The sequence below is a fragment of the Microtus oregoni genome, unplaced genomic scaffold (genome assembly GCF_018167655.1).
Source record: "Microtus oregoni isolate MIOR12 unplaced genomic scaffold, Mior012 000038F_ref0000394, whole genome shotgun sequence".
Classification (NCBI taxonomy): domain Eukaryota; kingdom Metazoa; phylum Chordata; class Mammalia; order Rodentia; family Cricetidae; genus Microtus; species Microtus oregoni.
The window spans coordinates 23,596,337-23,624,106 of NW_024543097.1; the positions used below are offsets into that span (position 1 = coordinate 23,596,337).

Below are 27,770 nucleotides of genomic sequence, written 5' to 3' on the forward strand. Positions count from 1 at the left end.
TAAAAAAAAAAATAAGTCAGTTATTCAACATTGCCACCTCAAACCTATTCTAGCTACAGTACAGAGATGCAAGAATTAGTTTCAGTCTGGCTTGGGACTGTATCAGTAAGGTTTACTTGGATTGCATAACAGCAACAGCAAGAGGTTTTAAAATGAACTGAACCAAATAAGTAAGTAATTCCAATGCATTCTGTTATATCATAAGCTTGGACTCGACATTCATATAGATATGGGCAAATCTACTTAGCTGTGTTGGTGTCGTGACCAAGGTTACAACTCAGAGGTTGCCAAACATGCAGGTGCTTCTAGATGTTTTCTATGGATAGTAGTTATCTGGTGTTTACAACATAAAAGATCTTCCCCAAAAGGATTTTGATATATTAAACTACTATCTAAAATGAGAGTTCACATAAAATTCTCTAAAATTCTCTTTAGTTCATAACATAACAGGAATTTTAAGGCAGAAACCCCAGCTCCAAGCAGCTCCAATGGGCTAGGCTTGGCCACCTGTCCCAATATGCCACTTAGAGTCAAGTGATGCCTAGAGTAACGGAGAGATGGTTTGATTAACGAAACTACATGGTGGAGAATGGACAGCAAGGTCTAGTGACCCAAGTCCATTTTGGGGTACTGACATGAATTTTAAGTTGAATGGGACAGGAATTGAGAAGAGGACACGCGGGGTAGTGTGGTTGGTCGTGCTCATCATGGGGGCTCTCTATTGTAGTTCTACAGAGTGGCCTAAGAGACCCCTTGCTGTTTGGAAGGAAAGCTGGCTCCCAGGGGGTGATTATTTCTGCTCTGAGGAGCAGCCTCGTCCTCACGGATAGTTGTCCTAACTCAGTAGTGTTTATCCCATGAGACTTCGCTGTTCCTGAGATACAAGGTAATGGAAGACGGCGAATAAGAATGCAGGAAGGAGGGAAGAGTACAGGAAGTTGCCCAGAAACAAGCAAGAAAGCAAGACTTAAAACACACAAGCAACTCTAGTGATGAGATGAGCATTCCACACAACCACGCCCTTCGTCCTTTATTGGCCACATTCCCTCACACAGCTGCACGTCGCTGTCCCAGTCTCTGCAGGGCGTCCTTCACATCCTTGTTGCGCAGGCTGTAGATGAGGGGGTTGAGCATGGGGATGACCAGAGTATAGAAGATGGAGACCACCTTGCCCTGCTCTTTAGATGCCACGCCACCTGGCTGGCCATATATAGCAATGCCAGTTCCATAAAACAGGGATACGGCTGTCAGGTGGGAGCCACAGGTGGAGAAGACCTTGTGCCTGGATCCCCAGTGCATGCCCAGGATGGTCATGGCGATGTAGCCATAGGAAGTCAGGATGACCAATGTTGCCCCCATTAGAATGAACCCGCAGATAGAAAACATCACCAACTCGTTCACAGAGGTGTTGGCACAGGCAAGCTGGAGCAGAGGGGGCACGTCACAGAAGAAATGGTCGATGCGATTGGAGCTACAGAAGGGAAGTTGGAACGTGAGGCTGGTCTCCACAATGGAGTTGAAGCAGCCTCCACAGTAGGCAGCCAGCACAAGGCAAGCACAGACTGTGGGGCACATGGTCACTGGGTAGTGTAGAGGACTACAGATGGCCACAAAGCGGTCATAGGCCATCACAGCCAGGAGCAGCGCCTCCGTCGTTCCCAGAAAGGAGAAGAAAAACAGCTGTGCAGCACAACCGGCAACTCCTATGACTTTGGAAGAATAGAAGTTGGCCATGGCTTTAGGGGCAATGACAGAGGAGTAGCAGAGGTCCACAAAGGACAGGTTCTTGAGGAAGAAGTACATGGGGGAGTGAAGGCGGGCATCCAGAGTGATGACCATGATCATAGTGAGGTTGCCCAGAACGGTTACCAAGTACAGGGCCAGGAAGACAGCAAAGAGCAGGGCCTGGGTCTCTGCACCTCCCCCAAATCCCACCAGCACGAACCCCTGCAAGGACACTGCCGAGAGACTTCCATTTCCATGGACTGCTGTGGCCATCAGTAGGGACATCAGTAGATGATGGAGGCAGAAAGGAAACAGTCCTCATCTCTAAAGCCATATGCCCCATGGAGCGCCGAGACTCGTCAGTGACATGCTGTCCACAAACCAAGAGGCCTGGATCTCCTTCCAGCTAGACCAGTGTGGCCTAAAAGGGGACATCGCCTCCAACTGAAGTTACTTCCTGAGGATGTGTTGCATGAGCCTTGTCTATGCAGAGGCCTGAGTTGGGCTGTGGGAATACAGAGATGGTTTCTGAGCTGAATGAAGCTTAGGTACAGACAGCCTTGCAGTATGCCCACACTAAACTTTGACTTGCTTGCTGTCCACCTCCAGGGACACTCCTGAGTGGTACCATTTTTAAAGACAGCCCCCAATCCAATCCTGCCATTCCATCTTACTCACTAATCATATAATGGATAAGAGAACCTGCTGATATCCCAGAAGCTGGGGTAGGTAACTTGTCATCTCTAGGCTGGACTCAGAGTAGGGGAACAGCTCTCTCTAGGTTGTGCCCATGCCCCTGCAGGATTGATGATCTCAACTCAGCATCTCTGACTCTAAGTCAGGTGGGCAGCCTCAACCAATGCACAGACTCTGCTCCCTTGAGGATGGGAGGAGTTCCTGCACTTGTCAAGATGTTGGAGATTATGGGGAGAGAGCAGCCCAGACCCGTGTCCTGACAAATGCCAACATTGGGGCCTACCCATGTTTAAGACATGCTCATGACATCAAACCTTATCTTACTGCCAGATCCTGTTCTACTTCAGCCTTGGGGCTTTCAAGGAAGGATGCTTGAAAGGATCCTACTTTCTCAAATGGATGCCTGTGCTACCAGTACCGCCATCTCCTGACTTCTACCCCAAATCTCCCACACCTCATCATACTCATTGATTCAAGAATATTACAAGGTCCCGCCTTTCTAGAAGTTGGGCTGTGTGAACCTTTCATCTCCAGATGAAAAGAGAACAGGGGACAGTCCTTCCCCGGCTGAGACTGAGACATGTCTGTCCCATGCAAGACCAAGTCTTTTTATTCTGGACATGGAATTCAGTGGCCATCTGTGTATGCCAGGGAATTCCGGTCAATGTCTTGGTGTTGGATAGAACCCAGAGAGGAGACAGCCCAGTTCTATCCTCATGGGTCCTTGATTTATTGGTGACATCCTTGTGCCCTCAAAACTGCTCTTGCTGCCAACTCTGCTCTGTATTTACTCAAGATAACACTCTTTCCCATTTGAAAACCAGATAGACTAGCATCTGCCTAAATGCTCTCAAACCATTCCTGGCCACTTTTTCCTATAGTGCTCACAGCACTGGAAGGCCACGAGTGTCTTGAGTGAGGCTGACTATGGTCACTACAGTACCGATACACACAGGACCAAGACAGGAAGTGGCTATGCTGAGGAACTTGAGTAGACTGGCGTGATGTCCATTCTCTATCATTCTGGGAGTTAGGAAAGTTCTCTGCTCTGAGTGGGCTCCTTTTCCATGTTCTGTCCTCTCCTCTATGGTTCACCTTCACACAGGAGTGCTATGGTAGCTGGGGGGGGGGCTTCTGAACCCACCATGCTCTATAAAGCTAAATTTCCTACTGTGAGCTCAAGCATATGCAGAGAATTGTTTTGTGCTCACACTCTTGACACAGTCACCAGGGATCACCAGACACACACACTCATTTCCATAGTAACGAGTGTGATACTGAGAGGAAAGCTGGTCTTTTGCTTCCTGTTACCCCCAAATAAACTTGATCTCTTCAGCTTGTTCATCTAATGACAGCTGTGGGGTGGGAGGAAAGCATGGGCTGGAAACAGTTCTTCACTGGGAGAGAACTGGGTGGCAGTGATTGTGAAGGAGCAGCGATTGCACATGCCAGCCCCACTCCTCCAGAGCTGGCAGCAACCATTGGACACCCCAGCCCCACTCCTCCAGAGCTGGCAGCAACCATTGGACACCCCAGCCCCACTCCTCCAGAGCTGGCGGCAACCATTGGACACCCCAGCCCCACTCCTCCAGAGCTGGCAGCAACCATTGCACACGCCAGCCCCACTCCTCCAGAGCCAGCAGCATCTTTGCCTCCTGTGATCTGTTTGGATAAAGAGCTTCAGCCTACCTGCCTGCAGAATTGGAGCTAGTGTTCAATAAGGTTGAAAAACAGTAGCCCCCCGCCCCCACCTCAAGAAACCCCTGCACTCTAAACTGCGCCAAAGCTAGGGGTGATCAGGATAGGCTATGTCAGCTTACTGAGGCAGGCCCCAAGGGAACACGGTTTATTCTTTCCTTCTGATCTCTGCCTACATGGTTTCCTGCCCTTCACAGGTGAGACAATGAACTTACCTTTCACGAGTGAGTCAGGTCTACCCCAAGGTCACACGGCCAACAAGCATGCTTCTGGTGCCCCCATGCTGCTGAGTCTGGCCTGTGATGGCTGCATGGTGTGGACATCAGTTGGTCATGTCCCTTAATCACATCATCTGTGACTCCTGCAAAGCTGAGGGATGTGACGACAATGAGAGGTGGGCACTTGCATGGCCGCGAGGGTTCAGGAAATGCAGGTTCTGGCTGTGACAGGTTCTGGGTTTTGTAGAGAAGGAAGCCTGGGCTTGCTCACCTTGCCTGCTCCCTGTCACTGCAAGCAGGAAACAGTGTGGGGAGGCCACTCTGCAGGAAAGGAGGCTCTGCATTTAGCCATGGGACTTCTGGCCTCCCATGGCCAATTAAGAGGGTACTGTCCCTCTGACAGCTGGGAATCTAACTCCCTGGGCTCCAGAGGTAGAAGACTGCTGTGTCCAATCTCTGCCTTGTCATCATCCATGGGTTGGCAGGAAGCCTGCAGCTCTCAGGTTCCCCTGGAGGTAGCATCAGGACCACAGCAGAGACAACTCAGTTGTGCCTGTATCAGTGTAACTCATTAGAACAGTGCGGCCTCCTACCCACAGCCCATTCCATTGTTGCTCCCTTCAACTTGCCATGATGATGTGAGAATATGATGTTGGGGTCCTTATGTAAGGCAGCTGGTCAGTTCACCCCACCCTAAATGAACACTAGCTCTCCTTAAACCTCTCTCAAATTCCTTGTCCTGAAAACTCAGAGAAATTCAGAAACACAGGCTGCAGATACACAAAGAGGTCCAAGAGGTGAGTGACCACCCACCTAGTGGGACACTACTCTGTAGGCCCTCCATACTGGGGCAAAATCCCAGGCCCCTCCCCGACCTGCCTCAGCTTTTCTAGACAGCCAGCAGGCAAGCTTCCTGCAAGTAGGCTGCTCCAACACCCCCATCCCATTGATAGGACCTTGTAAGCTAAAAGTCTCACTCAGACCCCAAACCCACCTATCCCATGCAACCTCAGAGGAACTTTGAAACACTGGCTGCAACTACACAGAGAGGACCAAGAGAGTGAACCAAGAGAGCAGACCAAGGGAGTGGACCAAGGGAGACTTCAGTGGCTCCCTGAGACACAGACAGCGACAGTACAGAGCAAACCAAGAACAGCTCCCAAAGACACAAACAGCCACTGCAAGAATTGAACTATGGGGCAAAGACACTGCCAGCACCAATTGGAGAAAGAGTTGGGTAGGATCCAATGCAAGAATTCATTCAATAACCTAAAAAAACAACATGGAAACACTAGAACCCATAATGACATCAAGACTTGATCATCCTAACTCAGAAGAAGCAGAAGAAAATGATTTTAAACATAACTTTATGAGGATGATAGAGACCTTTAAAGGGTAAATGAAATATTCCCTTAAAGAAATGGAAAAAAAGACAAACAAAAAATGGAATTGGAAGAAATTAATAAATTTCTCAAAGAAACCCCAGAAAAAACAATGAAACAGGTGAAGCCAACAGTTCAAGACTTGAAGACTGAAATAGAGGCAATAAAGAAAACACAAACTGAGGGAATTCTGGATATGGAAAATCTAGGTAAATGCACGAGCAAGTATAACTGACAGAATACAAGAGATGGAAGAGAGAATCTCAGGTGTCGAAGATACTATAGCAGAAAGAGATTCGTCGATAAAAGAAAGCATGAAATCTAACAAATTCTTAACACAAAGCATCCAGGAAATCTGGGACATGATGAAAAGACCAAACCTAAGAATAACAGAGATAGAAGAAAAAGTCAATATGTTCTTTCTCATCCTTTCAAGAGTGTGTGAGGACACAGCTGGGTCTCTGCTAAAACTTCTGTCACTAAAGTCCTATAAGTAGCATCCCAGGTTTTATCACGCCAGCCTTCCTGATAAACATTTCCTGGTTCTCTCAAGAAGCAGGGCATGCTTTGTGCTCTTGTAAGAGAAGGTTTGAGTTTCCGTTCTGTGGAGTTGGCCCAGTGGATAAAACGCTGTCTGTACAAGGTAAAGATATGGGTTTGAATCTCCAGAACCCATAAAAAAGTGGGATTATCTTCCCACGTGGTTCTTAAGTCTTTGGAATTGGTTTGAGGGAAAAATTTGGAAAAAATTTCAAGGAGCTGGATGGCAGAAGTAGAATTCTCTGAGAAAAAATTAAGTAGGCATGGGTGATGCTTTTGGGGACTAAGAAGAAATATGGAGAATAAAGGCCTGGTCCACGAGGCCTCAGATGTACCATGACCTCTATGTGACTCTGAACTGGAGGCAGGAATGCTAAAGTCTAACAAGAGTTTGTCTACATTTTGTCGTGCCCAGTGAATTTGGGAGGTGCTTAATTTAAAGGTGATATGTTAATTAGTCTGGTTGCTATACCTGTGGGCAGCCCTTTTCAGTGACATGTGAAAATCATAGGTTGCAATAGTGACCCCAGGGCACTGAGGCACATGGGATGTCTGCTAGTTAAGGCTGTAGACAAATGGGAAAAACCTGTGTAGACTCCAACATGCAAGGTCACGGGGGTACAATTTCTCAAGGTTAGTGAAACTCACATCTCGATACTACATGCCCTAGGGGATGAACATTGTGCTAGGGGCATCTGATGGATTTGGGTCTTACATTTTGCCCACCCTTCCTTTCTATGACCCAATTATCTCTTGTGGAAATGTTTACCTTATGTCATTGTCATTCTGGAGTTGTCTTCGTTATGGTTCTATTGCTGTAAAGAGACACCATGACCAAAGCAATGTCAGGGGCCCTGAGAGATAACAGCAGGTGCTAACTAGTGTTCAGCAGGCTGACCTACCAGAAGAGTGATTCTCTGATAGGGAGTCTCACCTGGAAAGGCCATGGAGTTACTGGCTGCGGAAAGCAGCATCTTTAGTCTGTAATTTCTCTCATGAGTCACTTCATTTCTTCCCTAAGAACTTCATTTCTTCCTTAAGAATAGCTACTCTGAGGTTTGGAACCTTATAGTTATGCACAAGGTCAAAGCCACAGATTTCCAACTAGGATTACTTTATAAAAAAAAAAGCATGCCAATTCTTTGCTTTCCAGTCTGTTAACAAAAGACCCACATCTCAAAGCTGATCTCACTGGGCACTGTACACCCCACCCTCTGGTCTTGTAACCTTGGATCCGTGTGTTGGCATGGTAAATGGCTTTATTTGCTTGCTCTAAGAATGTGCTTTTGACTAAAGAGAGACAGATCTTGTGTTTTCTTTATTCTTTCAAGGCTCCTGGGAAAAACATAGTTTTGAAAATAGAAGAAGAAGCTAGGAGAAGAAGCAAAAAGGAATTAGATGTAGGACAGGAGAATTAGAACTATGGCAGTAGAATAAAGAAGCTGATTTGGAAAGCACACGTGGAGAATTCATTTGCGCTCAGATCTTCTAAGTCCCCTACTTGCCGAAGCATCCTCTCTGAACCCTGAGTGGGTGTTGAGGCTGGACCTTAGGGGCCCTCTATAAGGTAACACTTATAAAAGAGATTGTTTAATTAAGAGATTGTTTACAGTTTTAGAGGGCTATTTTTATTAGGAGCTAATAAATTATTCTTATATGGGAAACATAGCTAAGATTGTACTTTCATTCTCAGAGGTCTTTGCCTTTTGAAGGATGTTAGAAATGTTATGAGTTTGGGGGTCTCATAGAGATGGCCAAATGTACTTCCCATCATGCATTGGACATAAACATCAGGGGGAAGGGGTAGAATGTTAAGGTTTGACTGCAAAACTTTCCTTTGTGATCTTATGTGTCAATTTTCTCAAGATGATGGCCTGTTTAGAAGGACTAGAATCCATATGAAGTCAAAGCTTCCCTAGGGAAGTGCATCACTGGGACATTTCTTTTGATTGTGTACTTGGTCCCCACACCCTTTCCTGATCATCAAAAAGTTAGAAGTCTGTTCCTCCTTCTTGCCTGCCTCCATGATGTTTGACTCATTATGGACCAACACCAACAGAGCTGAGTTCATGGACTGATACCATAAGCCAAAACAAATATGTCCTTTGTTGTTTCTTTGAGGTACTGTTAGAGCCCAGAACTGACCAATATACTTTACAAACTCTTCTATGCATATTTCATCTGGCATCTCTAAAGCACTGGGACTTTCCATAGAGTCTCTATAGTGCTATTACACCTGCAAAAATATAAGTCCCTCATATCATCAAGTATGTGTCAGTGTTCAAATATTCAGCAGCTGCATGTGGAATCCAAACAGGCTTCACATGTCTCTGGAATCAGTATCCCCTTAGCACAGACTCACTTAGATCATGCTCTTTGACTGGCATATTTCTGAGGTTAAAGTCTTTATTTAACTAAATATTTCATTCTCTAGAATCTCTTATAATCTGGGCTTGATGACTTTATTTCCTGGCGCTGTGCCTACATTCCTCTGTCCTGTCTGTCTCTTGTTAATCACCTGTTGGTTCCGGATGCTCCATTAGGATCTGATTGTTATCACCACTACCGTGGCAGCCATTGAACAGCCTCACTGTGGGAGGCCTGACTCATGCCTTCAGGAGTCATATGGTGTAGGATTATCTTTTGTGATTGATCTTATTTTCCCCCATGCTCCAGGTTTTACAAAATAATTAGATGCATATGTTTTCTTGCCTTCATAGCTGCAGAACTATGAAGATGGCTACTTCCTGCTTGGATGGGATGAAGAATTACCCACTGTTTAGTGGTACATCACAGAGGAAAGGCAAGATAAGCACTCTTTATGTATACTAACCAAGAGAGCAGCGTCTTCCAAAGATCTATTCATACATACCTATTAACTTATATCTGTCAGTCTATTGAACTTAAGATCTTTCTTCATGATGAAACATTCATCTTTGACCATAAGAATTCCCCTCAGGTCAGCAACAAAGAAAGTAAAATGTCCCTATTGAAACCAAAGTTTGTAAAAACCAAGATATAATCCATAATCAATGTTTTAAAAAGAGGATGTGTTACAAAATACAGATAACAGAGAAAGCTGAAATGGGCTAGAGTGTGAACATACTTGAAAAGAGGGAGGAACAATATAAATATCTAAGTAAAACTTTATTTGAAAGAATAATTTATAGAGTTATTTCATATGAATATATTTAATCCAAGAGATAACAATAACATTTTAATTTTAACGTAAACAAGGATTTAAAGTATGTAAAGTTGGACTGGGGAGATGCTCAGTGGAAAAATCATGCATCACATAAGCCTGAGGCCTGGAATTCAGATCCTTACCTCAGCACCTACTTAAAAGTTGGGTTGGGCCATGTATATCTGTGACCACAGTGCTGGGGGAAAGAGACAGAGGCATACTGGGAGATACAGCCAGCCCAGACAACTTGAGACATCTTTCTAATACTAATTTCTATGGATATATCAAAACATTGGCATTTGATATACTTTCTAAACACATTTTAATTTTTCAAGACATATTCCTTCTCTTTGCTCTCATTTTCAAAAAACCTTGGGATTATTTTTTGAGGTAGCCCATCATGTAGATTAATTTGTTCAAGGTTTTTTTAGCCTGGTCAAATAGGATTGATTGAGTGTAAAGTTGAATGCTGACCTCCACAGACATTGTTCATTCCCATCAGTATCACTGAATGTTTCCATTTTTCCTAATTTACTAAGAAAATTACTCATTCTAATATTTACTCTTAAATATTGCCTAGTTATTACTGATAATTTTTGGAAAACAAACTTACCTTTTCTGGGTTTCAGTTTTTACTCACTACATTGTATGGAATTACTATTCATTAGCACTATATCATGAAATGACGTCAGGACAGGCAAATGCGCAAGGGATAGAATGGGTCCAGGCACACACACGTGTGGATACCGGGGTAGCAGGAAACCCAGAGGGATGAATTGAGCAGCCTGTGCAAGCATGAACACTGACGTGTGGAGAAAGTGGCATGGCAGAGCTGCTGGTGAAAACTGCGCTTTATTTTCTAGGAGGTCATGTTGAAAAAGTAAAAATTGATATTATACCAAGTCAAACATGGAAAATAATTTTATATGAATGAATAAATAAATGATAAAAGAGTTTCGGAGACTCATTGACATAGTGGGTATCAGCTCAATCCCCAAGGGTGAGAGATCTAATGTGATTTGACTAAGCCAAGGTTCTCTGAACACGACACAGTGACTAACCAGAAAGAAACAGATGGCTGAACTCAAAACACTAAACATGAGAATTTCTGTGGAGCAAAACACACCTGATGAATCATAGCCCCAAAGTGGAAATAATATTGGAAAACCAAACAGTCAACAAAGACCCCATGTCCGTATGTGTAAAGTGGACATGGTAAAAACATCTAAACAGGGGAGCCTCGAGCAAACCAACCAAGTGGCCACTAGACGCATGAAGAGAAGCTCCCGGTTGTTAGCCAACTGGAACATACAAACTAAGCACATGGAGTGTGCAAGCAAATTAAAATTAGTATGCTACAAAAGATTAACGTTTGCATACCCTATTACTAAGCAACCGCACTTACAGCAATGTCCAACAGAAATGCTCTCACGGAGGAGAAAGACAAGGCCATGGCAGCACGCCCTTGGCAGGCAGGAACTGCAAACCGTATCTGTTTTCTCAAAAGCAGAGCACATGATGTTCTCAAGTGGCAATCACACCCAGCAATACAAACCACGCCACTTTTACTATCCACAGGCACATGGATTAATCTTATGAAGATGATGCTGAGCAACAGAAATCAAGAACAAAGACAAATAGTTTAAACTGTCTTACAGACTCCTCTCAGAAGACAGGGAACTGTGGTCAGAATCTGGTCAAGTGTTGGAGTTGGGGCAAAATGTTTGGGGTTGTATGGAGGGTATTTGGGGGTTATACATGTTTTCCCTAGTGACAGTGTAGTGAACTCCCAGGATTGTGGGTTTCAAGTTAATTGATTTTAATATATGCATGTAGTACATATATAATATGTATGTATTCCCTACCATATTAACTACAGACTATGGCTCTTTGAGAGAGAGACTCTATGCTGGACATGGTTCACTGGAGCCATGGAACTCATTATGAGGCACATTAGGCAACATATTTAAAGTTACTTTATGTGACTTACAAAATTTTTATTTGCATGTGTGTGTGTGTGTGTGTGTGTGTGTGTGTCTATTGGTAAGGATGAGTGTGTACAGGTGCCTATGGAGGCAAAAAGTCGGTGTGGGGTCCACTAGAGATAGGACCATTTCCAATCTCTTGATATGGCACTAGGAACTGAACTCTGGTCTTCTGCAAGAACATCAAGCAGTCTTAATTGCTGAGCCATATCTCAGGCCACTGGAGAGAATTGAAAAAACTAAAGGGAAGCAGAAGACTCTTTGCATGCATGTGTGCATGCTCACAGAGGGTCACCAGGACATGCCTAGCATTGCATCTAGGGGTTCGGGACTTGATATTGGGGATCTACTCAGTTGTTCACATTATGTCCAAATATCTATCTCCTTTCCTAGAAAAGAAAAAACTCAATTCCAACATATATAAATCAAGTTCCCTGCATCACTCAGTGAAAAACGGCTTAGAACTTCTTCTATGTCTCAGCCGAGTAGCCCTCTGCTTCCTGCTTAGCCAGTACCTGGTCTGTACTGAGCCGTCAAGAACTGTTGCCGAGTGGATGAATGGAGGAGACCTCACAGCGTTTCACTGGAAATTTTCCCTCCAGCCCTGGGACAGCCCCTCACTGCCCACCTTCCTTCCCAAGACTGTGTCTCTGTCCCAGCCTCTTTAGGGCGTCCTTGACATCCTTGTTGCGCAGACTGTAGATGAGGGGGTTGAGCATGGGGATCACCAGGGTGTAGAAGACAGACACCACTTTTCCCTGCTCCATGGATGCTACTGCTCCCGGCTGTGCATACATGACAAACACAGTCCCGTAAAACAAGGACACAGCTGTCATGTGGGAGCCACAGGTGGAGAAGACCTTGTGTCGCCCTGACCCTGAGCGCATCCTGAGGATGGTCACGGTGATGTAGCCATAGGAGATGAGGACCACAAGAGTGGTGGACACGATGATGAGACCACAGATGCCGAACATGACAAGCTCATTGAGAGCTGTGCTGCCGCAGGCCAGCTGGAGCAATGGGGGTACGTCACAATAGAAGTGGTCAAACGGTTGGAGCTGCAGAAGGGCAGCTGGAACGTGAGGCTGGTTTGTACAATGGAGTTTAGGCAGCCTCCACAGTAAGTACCCAGAACCAGACGGGCACAGGTCATAGGACACATGGTCACAGGGTACCTCAGGGGACTGCAGATGGCCATGAAACGGTCATAGGCCATCACAGCTAAGAGGAAACCTTCAGTAGTAACCAGAAGGGAGAAAAAGAAGAACTGAGTGGCGCATCCCTCAAAGCTGATGACCTTCGAGGAGGAAAGGAAGATGGTCATGGCTTTGGGGGCAATGACAGAGGAGTAGCAGAGGTCGACAAAGGACAGGTTCTTGAGGAAGAAGTACATGGGGGAGTGCAGGCGGGCATCCAAGGTGATGACCACGATCATAGTGAGGTTGCCCAGGACGGTCAGCATGTACAGGGCCAGGAATACAGCAAAGAGCAGGGCCTGAGTCTCTGCACCTCCCCCAAATCCCACCAGCACGAACCCCTGCAAGGACACTGCCGAGAGACTTCCATTTCTGTGGACTGGTGTGGCCATGAGTGGGGACAGATGCAGAGAGGCAGATGGAGACAGCAAGCGGGAATGTATCTCACCAGTGCAGACAGATGTTCTACAGGACACAGGAACCCATTCTCCACTCTCCAAAGGCTGCTGCCACAGTGATCTGCCAGATGGTATTGAGCGGCCTAAAGGGGGGATGTCTTCTCTGATTTACTCAGTTCTCAGGGATTTGCTGAGCCCTCCCTCTACAGGAGGCTAGACAGTGCTCCGAGGACACAGAAAGACTTCCAGAGTTGGGTGACCGAGTCCTGACAACCTTTCAAGGTCCCCATGCCTGCTTCCTAGCCACCTGTTCTACCTCTTCCCAGAGATACCCAGAGCATCCCTAACAATACAGCTGCCTACTAAGTCCACACACACCACTCAGGCCTCAGTGATGAAAATATCCATGAGGACTCCCTGCCGTCCCTGAGGTGGGTGACCTTGTCTCTTCCAGGATAGACTAAGAGTAGGGAACAGTCCTTGCCAGGGTGAAGCTGTGTCTCTGTATACCCTGAAGGATGTCCAGCGGCTCTAGCTAGCTCCAAGTCTTGTCCACAACAGTAACCAATGTATAGATCCTTGCTTGCTGGAGGATGTGAGGGTCTCCAGATAATGACCAGATGTTGGACATTGTGGTGAAGGGGCAGCAGAGACCCATGTCCCAAGAAACAGCTGGACTGGATTCCAGATATATTTGGGACAGGCTTGTCATCTCCCACCAAATCTCACTGCCAGTTCTGCTCCCTGCTCTACCTCATCTTTGGGGGTTTATAATGCCTTGTCCAATGCCACTTAAAACCAGGGAGAGCTGGGCTCTGGCCTTCTGGTCAGTCCCAGTCACCTTCTCATTCATGGTCATCACAGCCCCGACAGATCAGGGATGTCCTCCAAGTGGCTGGCTATGGCCATGCTATTGGCGGATAAATCAATACAGGGACCGGTCAAAGTGAGCATCTTGGATAGTGAGAAGAGGGTGTCTGTTGTCCCTTACACTGGAGGCTTGGGGGGGCTTCTCTGTTCTGAGTGAGCTTGTCTGCTGTGTTCTCTATTCTCCTCCACAGTTCACCCTCACACAGGAGGGAGGCGGAGGCTGGAGGACACATCTGAACCCTTCTTGCCCTACAAAGGTGCTGTTCCTCACTGTGAGCTCAAAGGTGTGCATGGAACAGCTCTGTGCTCACACTCTGAACACCACAGCCAGGGGTCGTGGTCTTGACCACAAAGGCCTCCATGGTGATATGTGTGATGTGTAAGTGAAAGTCTGTCCTTTGTTTTCAGAACAAGGACAGGGTGGATCTGCCTCGGTCGCGAAGATATTATCTAAGGATGTTTGTACAACGAGAAAGGAGCATGGGCTGAGAACTCAGTCCTGTGGTGGGAGGGCTGGCAGATGTTGGGCATGAAGGGAAAGCCTGTGCTTGCCTTGACCTGGTCCCTCCTGAGCAAGCAGCATCACAGTGTCCTGTGTGCTAGTTGGATGAAGACCTTAGTCCATCTCCTTACACAGTTGGTGTTGGCGTTTAACAAGACCCCCAAACTCCACACTCTAACCTGTGCTAATGTCAGAGCTGAACAGTATAAGACATCAGTTTATTGAGGCAGGCCCTGAGTGCACACTGTGTGCTCCACCTTCTCTCCCCTCTCCCATGCACATAAATGGTCCCCTATTCCTGACAGGTGACACAATGAACTTACCTTTCTTAGTTAAGAGTCAGGTGTACCCCAGGGTCACATGGCTAATCCCCATGTACCCAGTGCCCCAGGCTGACAAGTCTGGCCTATGATGGATAAGAAGAGGTAGACATCAGTTGGTTGTGGATCTTCTTCATGTTGGCTGTGAATTCCTTGGCCATGGGGTGAGGCGGGCCATATGAGCAGAGTGGAGCACCTGGGCCCTTGTAAGAGAGAAGGCAGGGCTCCTCCCTTTGGCTGCTCTCCTGTCACCTCTAGCAGGGTGTGAAGGGGCCTGCCCTTGGGGTCACTCTGCTGGATAGGATACTCCGCACCTAGTAGTGTTGTGGCTGTCGGCCTCCAGTGACCAATTAAGAAGGTTCTGGCTGCTGGCAGCTGGGACTCTAATGCCCTGGGCTCCAGAGGCGGAAACTGACTGTGGCCAATCTTTACTTTGACATCTATTCTCTATGGCAGTGGTTCTCAACCTTCCTAATGCTGCGACCCTTTTGTACAGTTCCTCATGTTGGAGTGATCCCCAACCATAAAATTGGTTTCTACTTTATAACTGTAATTTTGTTGTTGTTATGAATCGTATTGTAAATATCTGATATGTGACCCCCAAAGGGGTCATGACCCACAGGTTGAGAATCACTGCTCTATGGATTGGTGAGAAGCCTACAGTCCTCTGGAAAACTTGAAGGAACCCACCAGAATTATGCAGAGACAACCCAGGACCACCTTATCTTGTGTCCCTCATTAGAGCGGTCACTCCAATGGGGGCAATGTGGCCTCCTGGCCATGACCAATCCCCTTGTTTCTCCCCCAACTCACTAGGCTAATGTAGGAAGAATGACATAGGGAGCCCTCCCTGGGGAAGATGGCCAGCTCACCGCAGTCTAGATGGCGCTAGATCTACACGCTCTGCCAACCCTGCGAATCTAGAACCCTCAGTGTTACCAGAAGCCTGGATAGATGACTCTGTTCCTTTCTTAGTGTTTCTGGTCTGAAAAGTTAACATAATTTCTGCTTGGAGGAATTCTAGCCAGTAAACAACGATCCATCACAAAGAGACGGGAAAAGACAAGGCTCCTCACAGGGCCAAAGGAACCCCTTCCCTCCCGCAGCAGTTGGCTGTGTTCCCACGCATGCCTCTGTTTGTCCCTGGGTTGCGTTATGTCTTCATGTCACAGATCACAACACTCTTTAGTTTTGCTCTTAAGATCTTCTCGGAGTGTGAGGCAACAGTCATGTTTCTCCTGGTGGATGACAAGGTCATGAACTCTCCACCTGAACACCAAGAGATGCTCTGCATGCTTTTCCCCATCCTGTCTTGAGCGCTTCATCAGGGCATATCTGTGCCTCTGGGAACATTTCCAACAGTGACCAGCAATGTCGCTTCAGACTGAAACTCCAGTTGCCCTGTGTCTTCTGTTTGACTTCTGCAGATGTCGAGACTTGTTGGCCACCGCACCCAAGGGAGCACTTTCCTTACGGTTTCACTGCACAGTGGACATGATGCTTCCTTTCAGCGACAGCGACTTTGCTGCTATGATGGACAGCTCCTTCACGTGTTTGTCATCCATCTCTGCTCCTTTCTACTGCATGCTCCAGGCAATAGGGATGCAATTCTTGCAGGGTGTTGTCACTGTAGCAGACAAAGCCCTGAGACCGCAGGTCATATCCCCAAGCCTAGTATCCGTACAAAGGCCAGTACCCCATAGTGTTGTCAGTGACCCAGGGCACAGCTGTTCCTATTCACTTTAGATCCTTCCCAACTGCACTCCAGGCTGGGCTAGGTTCCATGACGGGAAAGGCACCACTCAGAAGTCATTCTTCCTCTCTCTCTCTCTCTTTTCTCTTACACCAGTGTTTCGTTTTCCCATTCAACTGATGAGCCTTCACTTGACGGGTTTTGTGAACCTGTGACATTACAGACTTTCACACCTTACATTTATCTAGTTCACTGCTGGTGTCTCTCTGTGGCTCCTACAGGACCATCTCCACATGCCCTCTGGGAGCCCTTGGAGACGGAGTGTCTCCCACGATTGCACACTCTTGACTAACTGCATATCTAAGCAAGAACAACCACAGAAGCCCTCTTGGACAATGTGGTAGCTTCTGTATGCTGGGTGACTAAATAGTGTACCAGGTCTTTGGGGGGGCACCAACCAGCTCCCAAATCATGACACAGACTTCCTATTAGTTTTGAATTCTTGGTCTAGCTTAGCTCTTTTCTGGCCAGTTCTTTTACCTTAAATTAACCTGTTTCTCTTTATCTACCTTTTGCCTCAGGCCTTCTTACTTTTCTTCTGTTTATCGTACTTTCATCGCTTCTCATGTCTGCTGGCTGGCAGATTTCCTGGCTTCTGGGTCCAAGTGTCTCCCTCATTCTCTCCTCCTCTTTCTTCTCTCATTTTTCCTGAGCCTAGATTTCTCCTCCTGTTTATTTTCTCTGCCTGCCAGCCCTGCCTATCCTTTCTTCTCTTGCCTAGCTATGGACCCTTCAGCTCTTTACTAGGTGCCTTAGGAAGGGAAGGTGAAACAAATACAACACATCTTTCATAATTAAACAAATGAGCATAAACAAAAGTAACGGTTAAAAAATAATCTGCAGCATAAGCAAATGTAACACATTTTTTCCCAGTTAAAATAATATTCTACATCAGAACAGGGTAAAACAAATTCAGGAAAAAAAGTATCCCCTGTGAGCAGAATGGTCTAGAAAAAGCCTTTCAAATGAGAGTTTATACCCTTACGCCTTTGAATTTGGTATGGGCAGGGGGTTGTCCGTTCCTGATTTGTTCCAAAGCTTCTTATTTCCCTGATGTAAAATGGTTGATTCCTTTTCAATGACATGGATCCTTTCAGAAACTGTATCTGTTTTTCCTTCCTTCCTCTCCCTCCCTCAGTCCCTTCCTTCCTTTCTGAAACAGGCTTTCATTGGGTAGCTCTGGCCTTCTTGGTACTCCATATCTGTATCACACTGACCTCAAACTCACAGAGATCCACCTGACTCTACTCCTCCTGTGTGCTGGAATAAAAGGTGTGCACCACATGCCTGTCCCTTAATCCCAAATTTACATGGAACTTTTCAACGAAACTGAGTTTTTCAAAACATTCTTCTCCTGAGAGTCACTGTAAGTCCAATTAAAAGGAGCCAGTGAGAAGCACACCACAACCTGAATGCTGAGAATTTTAAAAATGATTTACCGGAGCAAGGCCCACCTTCCCGCTCTCCTGCTCACCTGGCTGACCTCTGCCAAATCCAGCAGGCAAGGAAAGCCCACTCACCCGCCAGACTTCTGCCAGAGCCATTACAAGCAGACCTGACATCTGGTATGACCAGAACCTTTACCCTGATTCCACCATGAGGAGAGACCATCTGAGCCTTGGATCCACTAGCACCTGGAGGAGTGACCACCTGAAACACAGCCCCAACTGCACCATTTGGAGGAAAACCATGGATGGATAACAAGATAAGAATATCCTCAACACCACAAAGAGCAACATGGCACCACCAAAAACTAGCGGGTCTACAACAACAAGATTGAACACCCCAACACAGATGAAGCAGAAGAAAATGACCTAAAAATAGCCTCAGGAAAATGTATGAGGACATTAAAGGAAATGTAAAATTCCCTCAAAGAAGTGGAAGAAAAGACAAACAAAAAAAAATCAGAAGAAATCAACAAATCCCTTAAAGAAAACCAAGAAAAAGCAACCAGACACATAAAGGAAATGATTCAAGGCTTGAAAAGCAAAACAGAGGAAATAAAGAAAACACAAACTGAGGGAGCTCTGGAAATGGAAAACATGAGTAAATAATCAGGAACCACAAATGCAAGCATTGACAGCAGAATACAAGAGATGAAAGAAAGAATCTCAGGCATGGAAAATACAATAGAGGAAATATATTCATCAGTCAAAGAAAATATTAAATCTACCAAAAGCTTAACATGAAATATCCAGGAAATATGGGACACCATGAAAAGATCAAATCTAAGAATAGAGATAGAAGAAGTCCAACTCAAAGAAACTATATTCAACAAAATCATAGATGAAAACTTTCCCAACCTAAAGAAGGATATACCTAAGAAGGTACAAGACACTTAAAGAACACCAAATAGACGGGACCAAAAAAAGTCTCCTCAACAGAAAGTAATCAAAACACTAAACATACAGAATACAGAAAGAATATTAAGAGTTTCAAAAGAAAAAGGCCAAGTAACATATAAAGGCAGACCTATCAGAATTATACCTGACTTCTCAATAGAAACAATGAAAGCCAGAAGGTCCTGGTCAGTCATCATGCAGACATTAAGAGATTCCAGCCCAGTATACTATACCCAGCAAAACTTTCAATTACCAGAGATGGAGAAAACTCCATAACAGAACCAGATTTAAACAATACCTAGCCACAAATCCAGCTCTACACAAAGTACTCGAAAGAAAACTCCAACCCAAGGAAGTCAGTTACACCTACAAAAACACAGACAATAGATAATATCACAGCAGTAAATCCCAAAGAAGGGAAAAACACATGCAATAACAGCAGCAACAACAAAAACTAAAATGACCGAAACTAGCAATCACTGGTCATTAATATCCCTTAATATAAATGGGCTCAACTCAGCTATAAAAAAGATACAGGCTAACAAACTGTAATCAAAAACAAAATCCATTCTTCTGCTGCAAACAAAAAACACACTTCAACCTCGAAGACAGACATCACCCCAGAATAAAGGGTTGGGAAAAGGTATTCCAATCAAATGGTCCTAAGAAACAAGTTGGTATAGTTATTGTAATGTCCAATAAAATAGACTTCAAACTAAAATCGATCAAAAGAGACAAGGAAGGATATTTCATATTTGTCTCAGGAAAAATTCATCAAGAGGAAATCTCAGTTCTAAACAATTATGTCCCAAACACAAGGGTACCCTTATATGTAAAAGAAACATTATTAAAACATTACTTAAACCACACATTAAGCCCCACACACTAATAGTGGGAAACCTCAACACCCCAATCTCACTGCTGGACAAGGCTGCCGGACAGAAACTTAACAGAGAAATAAGGGAACTAACAGATGTTATGACTCAAATGGACTTAACAGACATCTATAGAACATTCCATCCAAACATAAAAATATACTTTCTTCTTGGCACACCATAGAACCATATACTAGGTAACAAAGCAAACCTCATCAGATACCAAATAAAATTGGAGTAACTCCATGTATCTTATTGGATCACCGTGGCTTAAAGTTAGAATTTAATGATAACACTAATTTCAGAAAGCCCACAAACACATAGAAGTTGAACAATGCTTACCTGAATTACCAATGGGTCAATGAATAAATAAAGAAAGAATTCTTAAAATTCAATGAAAATGACCACACAACATACCCAAATTTATGGGACATAATGAAAGCAGTGTTAAGAGGAAAGTTTATAGCACTAAATGCCTACATAACAAAGCTGGAAAAATCCCACACTAGAGAGTTAACAGAGCATTTGAAAACTCTAACAAAAAGAAACAAACTCACCCAGGAGGGCTAGATGACAGGAAATAATCAAATTGAGAGCTGAAATCAACAAAATAGAACCAACAAAAATAATACAAAGAATCAATGAGACAGAGAGTTGGTTCTTCAAGAAAATCAACAAAATAGACAAACCATTATTCAAACTAACCAAAAGGCAGAGATAGAATATCCAAGCTAACAAAATCAGAAATGAAAGGGGCTACATAATAACAGACACAGAGGAAATCCAGAGAATCATTAGGTCATACTTCAAAAACCTGTACCCCACAAAATGGGGAAATATAAAGGAAATGTAAAATTTTCTGGATAAATATCACTTAAAATTAAATCAAGACCAGATAACCAAATTAAAGGAACCTATAACAGCTAAGGAAATACAAACAGTCACCAAAAGTGTCCCAATCAAAAAATAAAAACCCAAGTCCAAATAGTTTCAATGCAGAATTCTACAAAATTTTTCACAAAGAACTGTTACCAATACTCCTCAGACTGTTCCACACAATAGAAACAGAAGGAACATTGCCAAACTCTTTTTATGAGGTTACAATTATCCTGATACCCAAACCACTCAAAGACATTACTAAGATAAAATTACAGATCAATATCACTCATGAACATCGATACAAAAATATTCAATAAAATACTGGCAATCCAAATCCAAGAATTCTAAAGAAAAATCATCCACCATGATCAAGTAGGCTTTATCCCAAAGATGCAGGGATGGTTCAACATATAAAAATCTATCAATGCAATCCACAATATCAACAAACTGAAAGGAAAAACCCACATAATAATCTCATTAGATGCTGAAAAGGCCTTTGATAAAATTCAATACTCCTTCATGATAAAAATCTTTGAGAGAGCAGGGATACAAGAAACATACCTAAACATAATAAAGGCAATATACAGCAAGCCAACATCCAACATCAAACTAAATGGAGAGAAACTCAAAGCAATCCCACTGAAATCAGGAACAAGACAAAGTTATCCACTCTTTCCATAGCTATTCAATATAGTACTTGAAGTTCTAGCTAGAGCAATAAGACAACAAAAGGAGATCAAGGGGATACAAACCAGAAAAGAATTCAAACTCTATTTGCTGACAATATGCTAGTATATACAAGCAACCTCAAAAATTCTACCAGGGAACTCCTACAACTCATTAATACCTTCAGTATTATATCAGGATACAAGATTAACTCAAAAAATTAGTAGCTGCCTTTATACATATTATGAAAAGACTGAGAAAGAAATCAGAGAAACATCACCCTTCACAATAGCCAAAACTATTCTGAGAAACCACCATACTAATTTCCAAAGTGGTTGTACAAGTTTGCATTCCCACCAGCAATGAATGAGTGTTCCCCTTACTCCACATCCCCTCCAGTATAAACTTTCATTGGTGTTTTTGATCTTAGCTATTCTGACAGGTGTAAGATGGTATCTCAGAGTTCTTTTGATTTGCATTTCCCTGGTGGCTAAGAAAATTAAACATTTCCTTAAGTGTCTTTTGCCCATTTGCGATTCTTCTGTTGAGAATTCTCTGTTTAGTGTTTAGTTCTGTACCCCATTTTTAACTGGGTTATTTGGAACTTTGTGTCTAATTTCGTGAGTTCTTTATATATTTTGGAGATTAGGCCTTTGTCTGATGTGGGGTTGGTGAAGATCTTTTTCCATTCAGTATGCTGCCTTTTTGTCTTAATGACAGTGTCCTTTGCTTTATAGAAGCTTCTCAGTTTCAGGAGGTCCCATTTATTTATTGTTGCTCTCAGTGTCTGTGCTACTGGGGTTATATAACCTGTGCATAGGCATTGAAGACTATTTTCCCCTTTCTTTTCTATCATGTTCAGTGTGGATGGATTTATATTGAGGTCTTTAATCTATTTGGACTTGAATTTTGTGCATGACGATAGATAAGATCTATTTTCATTATTCTAAATGTTGACATCCAGTTATGCCAACACCATTTGTTGAAGATGATTTTTTCCACTGTATAATTTTAGCTTCTTTGTCAAAAATCAGATGTTCATAGGTGTGCAGATTAATATCTGGGTCTTTGATTTGATTCCATTGGTCAACCTGTTTGGTTTTTTATGTCAATATTAAGCTGTTTTCATTACTGTAGCTCTTTAATAGAACTGATGTCAGGGATGGTAATGCCTCTGGAAATTCCTTTATTGTACAGAATTGTTTTGGTTATCCTGGGTTTTTGTTTTTCCATATGAAGTTGAATATTGTCTATGAAGAATTGTGTTGGGATTTTGATGGGGATTGCATTGAATCTATAGATTGCTTTTGGTAGGATTTCCATTTTTATTATGTTGATCCTACCTACCCAAGAACATGGGAGATCTTTCCATTTTCTGGTATCTTCTTTAATTTCTTTCTTTAAAGACTTAAAGTTCTTGTTGGATAGGTCTTTCACTTCTTTGGTTAGTGTTACTCCAAGATATTTTGTTATTTGTGAGTATTGTGAAAGGTGATGTTTCTCTGATTTCTTTCTTAGCTTCTTTATCATTTGTACATAGGAGGGCTACTGATTCTTTTGAGTTGATCTTGTATCCTGCCTGGGGCTAGCAAGAAACTTGGCCCTAGAGAAATTACCAGGAATCCACAAGGATGACCCCAGATAAGACCCTAAGCAATAGAGGAGAGAGTGCCCAAACTGGTCTTCCCCTATAGTCAATTTGATGAATATCTTAAATATCACCATAGAACATTCATTCAGCAATTGGTGGATACAGAGGCAGAGACCCGCATCAGAGCACTGGACTGAGCTCCCAAAGTCCAGTTGAAGAGTGAGAGGAGTGAGAATATGAGCAAAAAGGTCAATGCTGTGATGGGTACACCCACTAAAACAATCTACCTAAACTAATGGGAACTCACCAACACCAGCTGGACTGGAAAGGAATAAGCATAGGATAAAATTAGTCCCTCTGAATGTGGTTGACAGTTACACGGCTGGGGCAGACTGAGGAGTCATTGGCAGTGGCACCAGGATTTATCTCTACTGCTTGTACTGGATTTTTGGGAACTTACTCTCTTTGGATGGATACCTTGCTCAGCCTAGATATAGTAGGGAGGGCCCTGGACCTTCGTCAAAGCAATGTGCCTTACTCTCTCTGAGGAGTGGTTGGGGTTTGGGGTGGGGGTAAGTGAAGGAATGGGAGGATGAGAGAGAATCAGAACTTGGATTGATATGCATAATGAAAAAGATTGTTTTCTTTTAAAAACACAAAGAAAATTACCCAAAATAATACAAAATGTCTTGGAGTAACTCTAACCAAACAAGTAGAAGACCTCTATGACAAGAACTTTAAAACTTTGAAGAAAAAACTGAAGACACCAGAAAATGGAAAGATTTCCCATGCTCTTAGGTAGAATTAACATAGTAAAAATGGCAATTTTACCAAAAGCATTCTACAGATTCAATGCAATGCCCATCAAAATTTTAGCAAAATTCTTTACAGGCCTTGAAAGAACAATATTCAACTTCATATGGTAAAACAAAAAAAAAACAAAAACAAAAACAAAAACAAAACAGGATAGCCAAAACAATCCTGTACAACAAAGAAACTTCTGGCGGCATCACTATCCCTGACTTCAAATTCTACTATAGAGCTACAATAATGAAAACAACCTGGTAGTGGCATAAAAACAGACAGGAGGACCAATGGAATTGAATTGTAGACCCGGATATCAATCCACACAGCTACAAACACCTGATTTACAACAAAGAAGCTAAAAATATAAAATGGAAAAGAGAAAGCATATTCGACAAGAGGTGCTGGTATAACTGGATATCAACATGTAGGAGAATGAAAATAGATCCATATCTATTGCCATGCACAAAACTCAAGTCCAAACAGATTAAAGACCTCAAGATAAAACCAACCATACTGAACCTCACAGATGATAAAGTGAGAACGTATACTTGAACACACTGAGGACTACTTCCTAAATATAACCCCAGTAACACCAACACTGAGAGCAACAATTAATGAATGGGACCTCCTGAAACTGAGAAGATTCTCTAAAGCAAAGGACAGGGTCAACAAGACAAAATGGCACTCCACAAAATGGCAAAAAATCTTCACCAATCCCACCTTGGACAGAAGACTTTTCTCCAAAATATACAAAGAACTCAAGAAATTTGTCATCAAAGGAACAAATGATCCAATAAAAAAAAATAGGGTACAGACCTAAACAGAAAAGTCAACAGATGAATCTCAAATGGCTGAAAGACACTTAAGGAAATCCTCAACATCCTTAGCCATCAAAGAAATGCAAATCAAAACAACTCTGAGATTCCATCTTACACCTGTAAGAATAACCAAGATCAAAACTACTGATGACAACTTATGCTGGAGAAGATATGGGGTAAAGGGAACACTTCTGCATTGCTGGTGGGAGTGCAAGCTGGTACAGCTGTTTTGTAAATCAGTATGGCAATTACTCAGAAAATTAGGAAACAATCTTCTTCAAGACCCAGCAATACTGCTGTTGGGTATATACCCAAAGGATGCTCAATCATACTACAAGGACATGTGATCAATAATGCTCATAGCAGCATTATTTGTTTTTTTTTTAACTTTTTTCTTATTGAGAAAAGGAAAAAAAAACAAATTTCCTCCTCCTCCCAGCCTCCCATTTCCCTCCCTCCTCCCACCCTTCTCCCCCTCCTCCCACCCTTCTCCCCCTCCCCCCACTCCTCTCCTGCTCCCTCTCCAGTCCAAAGAGCAGTCAGGGTTCCCTGCCCTGTGGTAAGTCCTAGGTCCTCCCCCCTCCGTCCATTTCTAGGAAGGTGAACATCCAAACTGGCTAGGCTCCCACAAAGCCAGAACATGAAGTAGGATCAAAACCCTGTGCCATTGTCCTTGGGTTCTCATCAGCCCTCATTGTTCGCCATGCTCAGAGAGTCCAGTTTTATCCCATGCTTTTTCAGTCACAGTCCAGCTGGCCTTGGTGAGCTCCCAATAGATCAGCTCCACTGTCTCAGTGGGTGGGTGCTCTCCTCGTGGTCCCGACTTCTTTGCTCATGTTCTCCCTCCTTCTGCTCCTCATTGGGACCTTGGGAGCTCAGTCCAGTGCTCCAGTGTGGGTCTCTGTCTCTATCTCCATCCATCACCAGATGAAGGTTCTAAGGTGATATGCAAGATATTCGTCAGTATTGCTCTAGGATAGGGTCATTTCAGGTTCCCTATCCTCAGCTGCCCAAGGAACTAACTGGGGACATCGCCTTGGGCATCTGGGAGCCACTCTAGGTTCAAGTCTCTTGCCAACCCTAAGGTGGCTCCCTTAACTAAGAATTGTGCTTCCGTGCTCCCCTATCCAACCTTCCTTTATCCCAATCCTCCTTTTTCCCCAAGTTCCCCCCATTCTCCCCTTCTCCCTTTTCTCTCCCCATCTCCCCTTACCCCCATCCCACCCCACCCCCAAGATCTCAATTTTCTCCCTGGCAATTTTGTCTACTTCCCATAGCCAAGAGGACAACTATATGCTTTTCCTTTGGTTCACCTTCTTACTTAGCTTCTTTGGGATCACCAATTGTAGACTCCGTGACCCTTGTTTATGGCTAGAAACCAATTATGAGTGAATACATCCCATATTCATCTTTTTGGGTCTGGGTTACCTCACTCAGGATAGTGTTTTCTATTTCCATCCATTTGGATGCAAAATTTGAGAAGTCATTGTTTTTTACCGCAGCATAACCCTCATCCATTGCTGGTGGGAATGCAATCTTGTGCAACCACTTTGGAAATCGGTGTTTCGGTTTCTCAGGAAATTCGGGATAAACTTACCCCTGGACCCAGCAATACCAGTCCTGGGAATATACCCAAGAGATGCCCTATCATATGACAAGAGCATTTGTTCAACTATGTCCATAGCAGTATTATTTGTAATAGCCAGAACCTGGAAACAACCTAGATGCCCTTCAATGGAAGAATGGATGAAGAAAGTGTGGAATATCTACACATTAGCAGCATTATTTGTAATAGCCAGAGCCTGGTAACAACCTAGATGCCCCTCAACTGAAGAATGGATAAAGAAAATGTAGTACATTTATACAACAGAGTAGTATAGAATAGTAAAAAATAACAACACCTTGAAATTTGCAGGCAAATGGATGGATATAGAAAAGAAATCATATTGAGTGAGGTAGCCCAGACTCAGAAAGACAAATATGTACTCACTCATAAGTGGCTTCTAGACATAAAGCAAAGAAAAAGCAACCTACAGTCCACAACCCCAGAGAACCTAGATAACAAAGAGGACCCTAAAAGAGATGTACATGGATCTACATAGGAAGGTGCAAAAGAAAAGATCTCCTGAATAAATTGGGAGCATGGGGATCATGAGAGGGGATAGAAATGGAGGGGAAACAAGGGAGGGGAATGGAGAAATATGTATAGCTAAACAAAAATAAAAATAATTACTTGAAAAATGTTTTTACCAAATTATTAGCATGTTGCCTTTAAATTTAGCCTTATGAAAAGTGTTAGAACACAGATAAAATATAGACAAGTTCTTTGCCAGAATGTAATATCGACTCTTGTCCAAGTCCCACAAAAGCCCTCATTTCCTTCTGAAACCTCACGATCCTTGCCTTGACTGTGCACTCTTGTCTTCACAGATTCTAGGAGAGTTCTTAGTCTGTGTTTATAGAATTATGAGCTTCACATCTACAAACTTCCCCCCAATTCTTCCCACAGACCAGTTCTAAAGTGACCACTTTGCCAGGCATCACAGCCTGACCCCACTCCTGGCACAAATTTCCTGTGTTAGCCAACTTTCCATTGTGCTAACAAAATACAGCAAAGAGACTGGAAGGAAAGAAATACTTATTTTATCTCTTTCTGGGGGCTTCGGTCAATAGTCATTTGTTCTACTGCTTCATGGCCTGTGATGAGGCAGAGCACCATGTCAGTTAGATCACGGGACAGTGACTGCATGCCTTGAGGCATAAGGAAACAGGTATGGAACGTAAGTTAAAACCTTCAGAGTTACATCCCTACTGACCTACTTCATCCAAGCAGGTCACACTACCCACAATTTCCAGAACTTCCTGTATTAATGACACCAGGAAGGTATTAAACATCAAACACATTATCCTATGGGACATTTCACACCAAAATCATAATAATTGCAGTGATAATGCTTTTTGGTAACATCATTGATTTTATAACAGGAATGAATCATCACAGCCAATTTTAATAGTTCTAAATATAAATCAAGGTTCTGAGTTGAACCCTGTCATCCATAGTTCAGCTCCAAGGATCAGTTTCCCATGTGATGGTATTTATGTTGTGTATCCTCTCTCACACACCTTGCCATCCTTTCATGGCCGCATTGCTTCCTCTCTGCCTCGCCCTCCTCCAGCATTCAGTCATAGAGAGTTAGGAGGTATTTTGACAACATGACCAATTGACAAAGCAATAAAAGTAGGTTCCGCCCTAAGTCTTATGGCCTCCCAAGACATGGGCTCAACTTTTCATGAGGTTTATACAGTCAGCATGAGCTCTCCCCTG

The 27,770-nt window shown here is 43.6% G+C and overlaps 1 protein-coding gene and 1 pseudogene across 1 annotated transcript; both read right to left on the bottom strand.

Moving 5' to 3' along the window:
- Positions 1–1,047: 1,047 nt before the first annotated feature.
- Positions 1,048–1,998, bottom strand: LOC121433514 (olfactory receptor 12-like). Its single transcript, XM_041631967.1, has one exon. It carries the CDS (start codon positions 1,996–1,998, stop codon positions 1,048–1,050), a length of 951 nt encoding a protein of 316 aa, XP_041487901.1.
- A 10,047-nt stretch (positions 1,999–12,045) lies between these two features.
- LOC121433504 lies at positions 12,046–13,016 on the bottom strand (annotated as a pseudogene).
- Between the last annotated feature and the right edge of the window lie 14,754 nt (positions 13,017–27,770).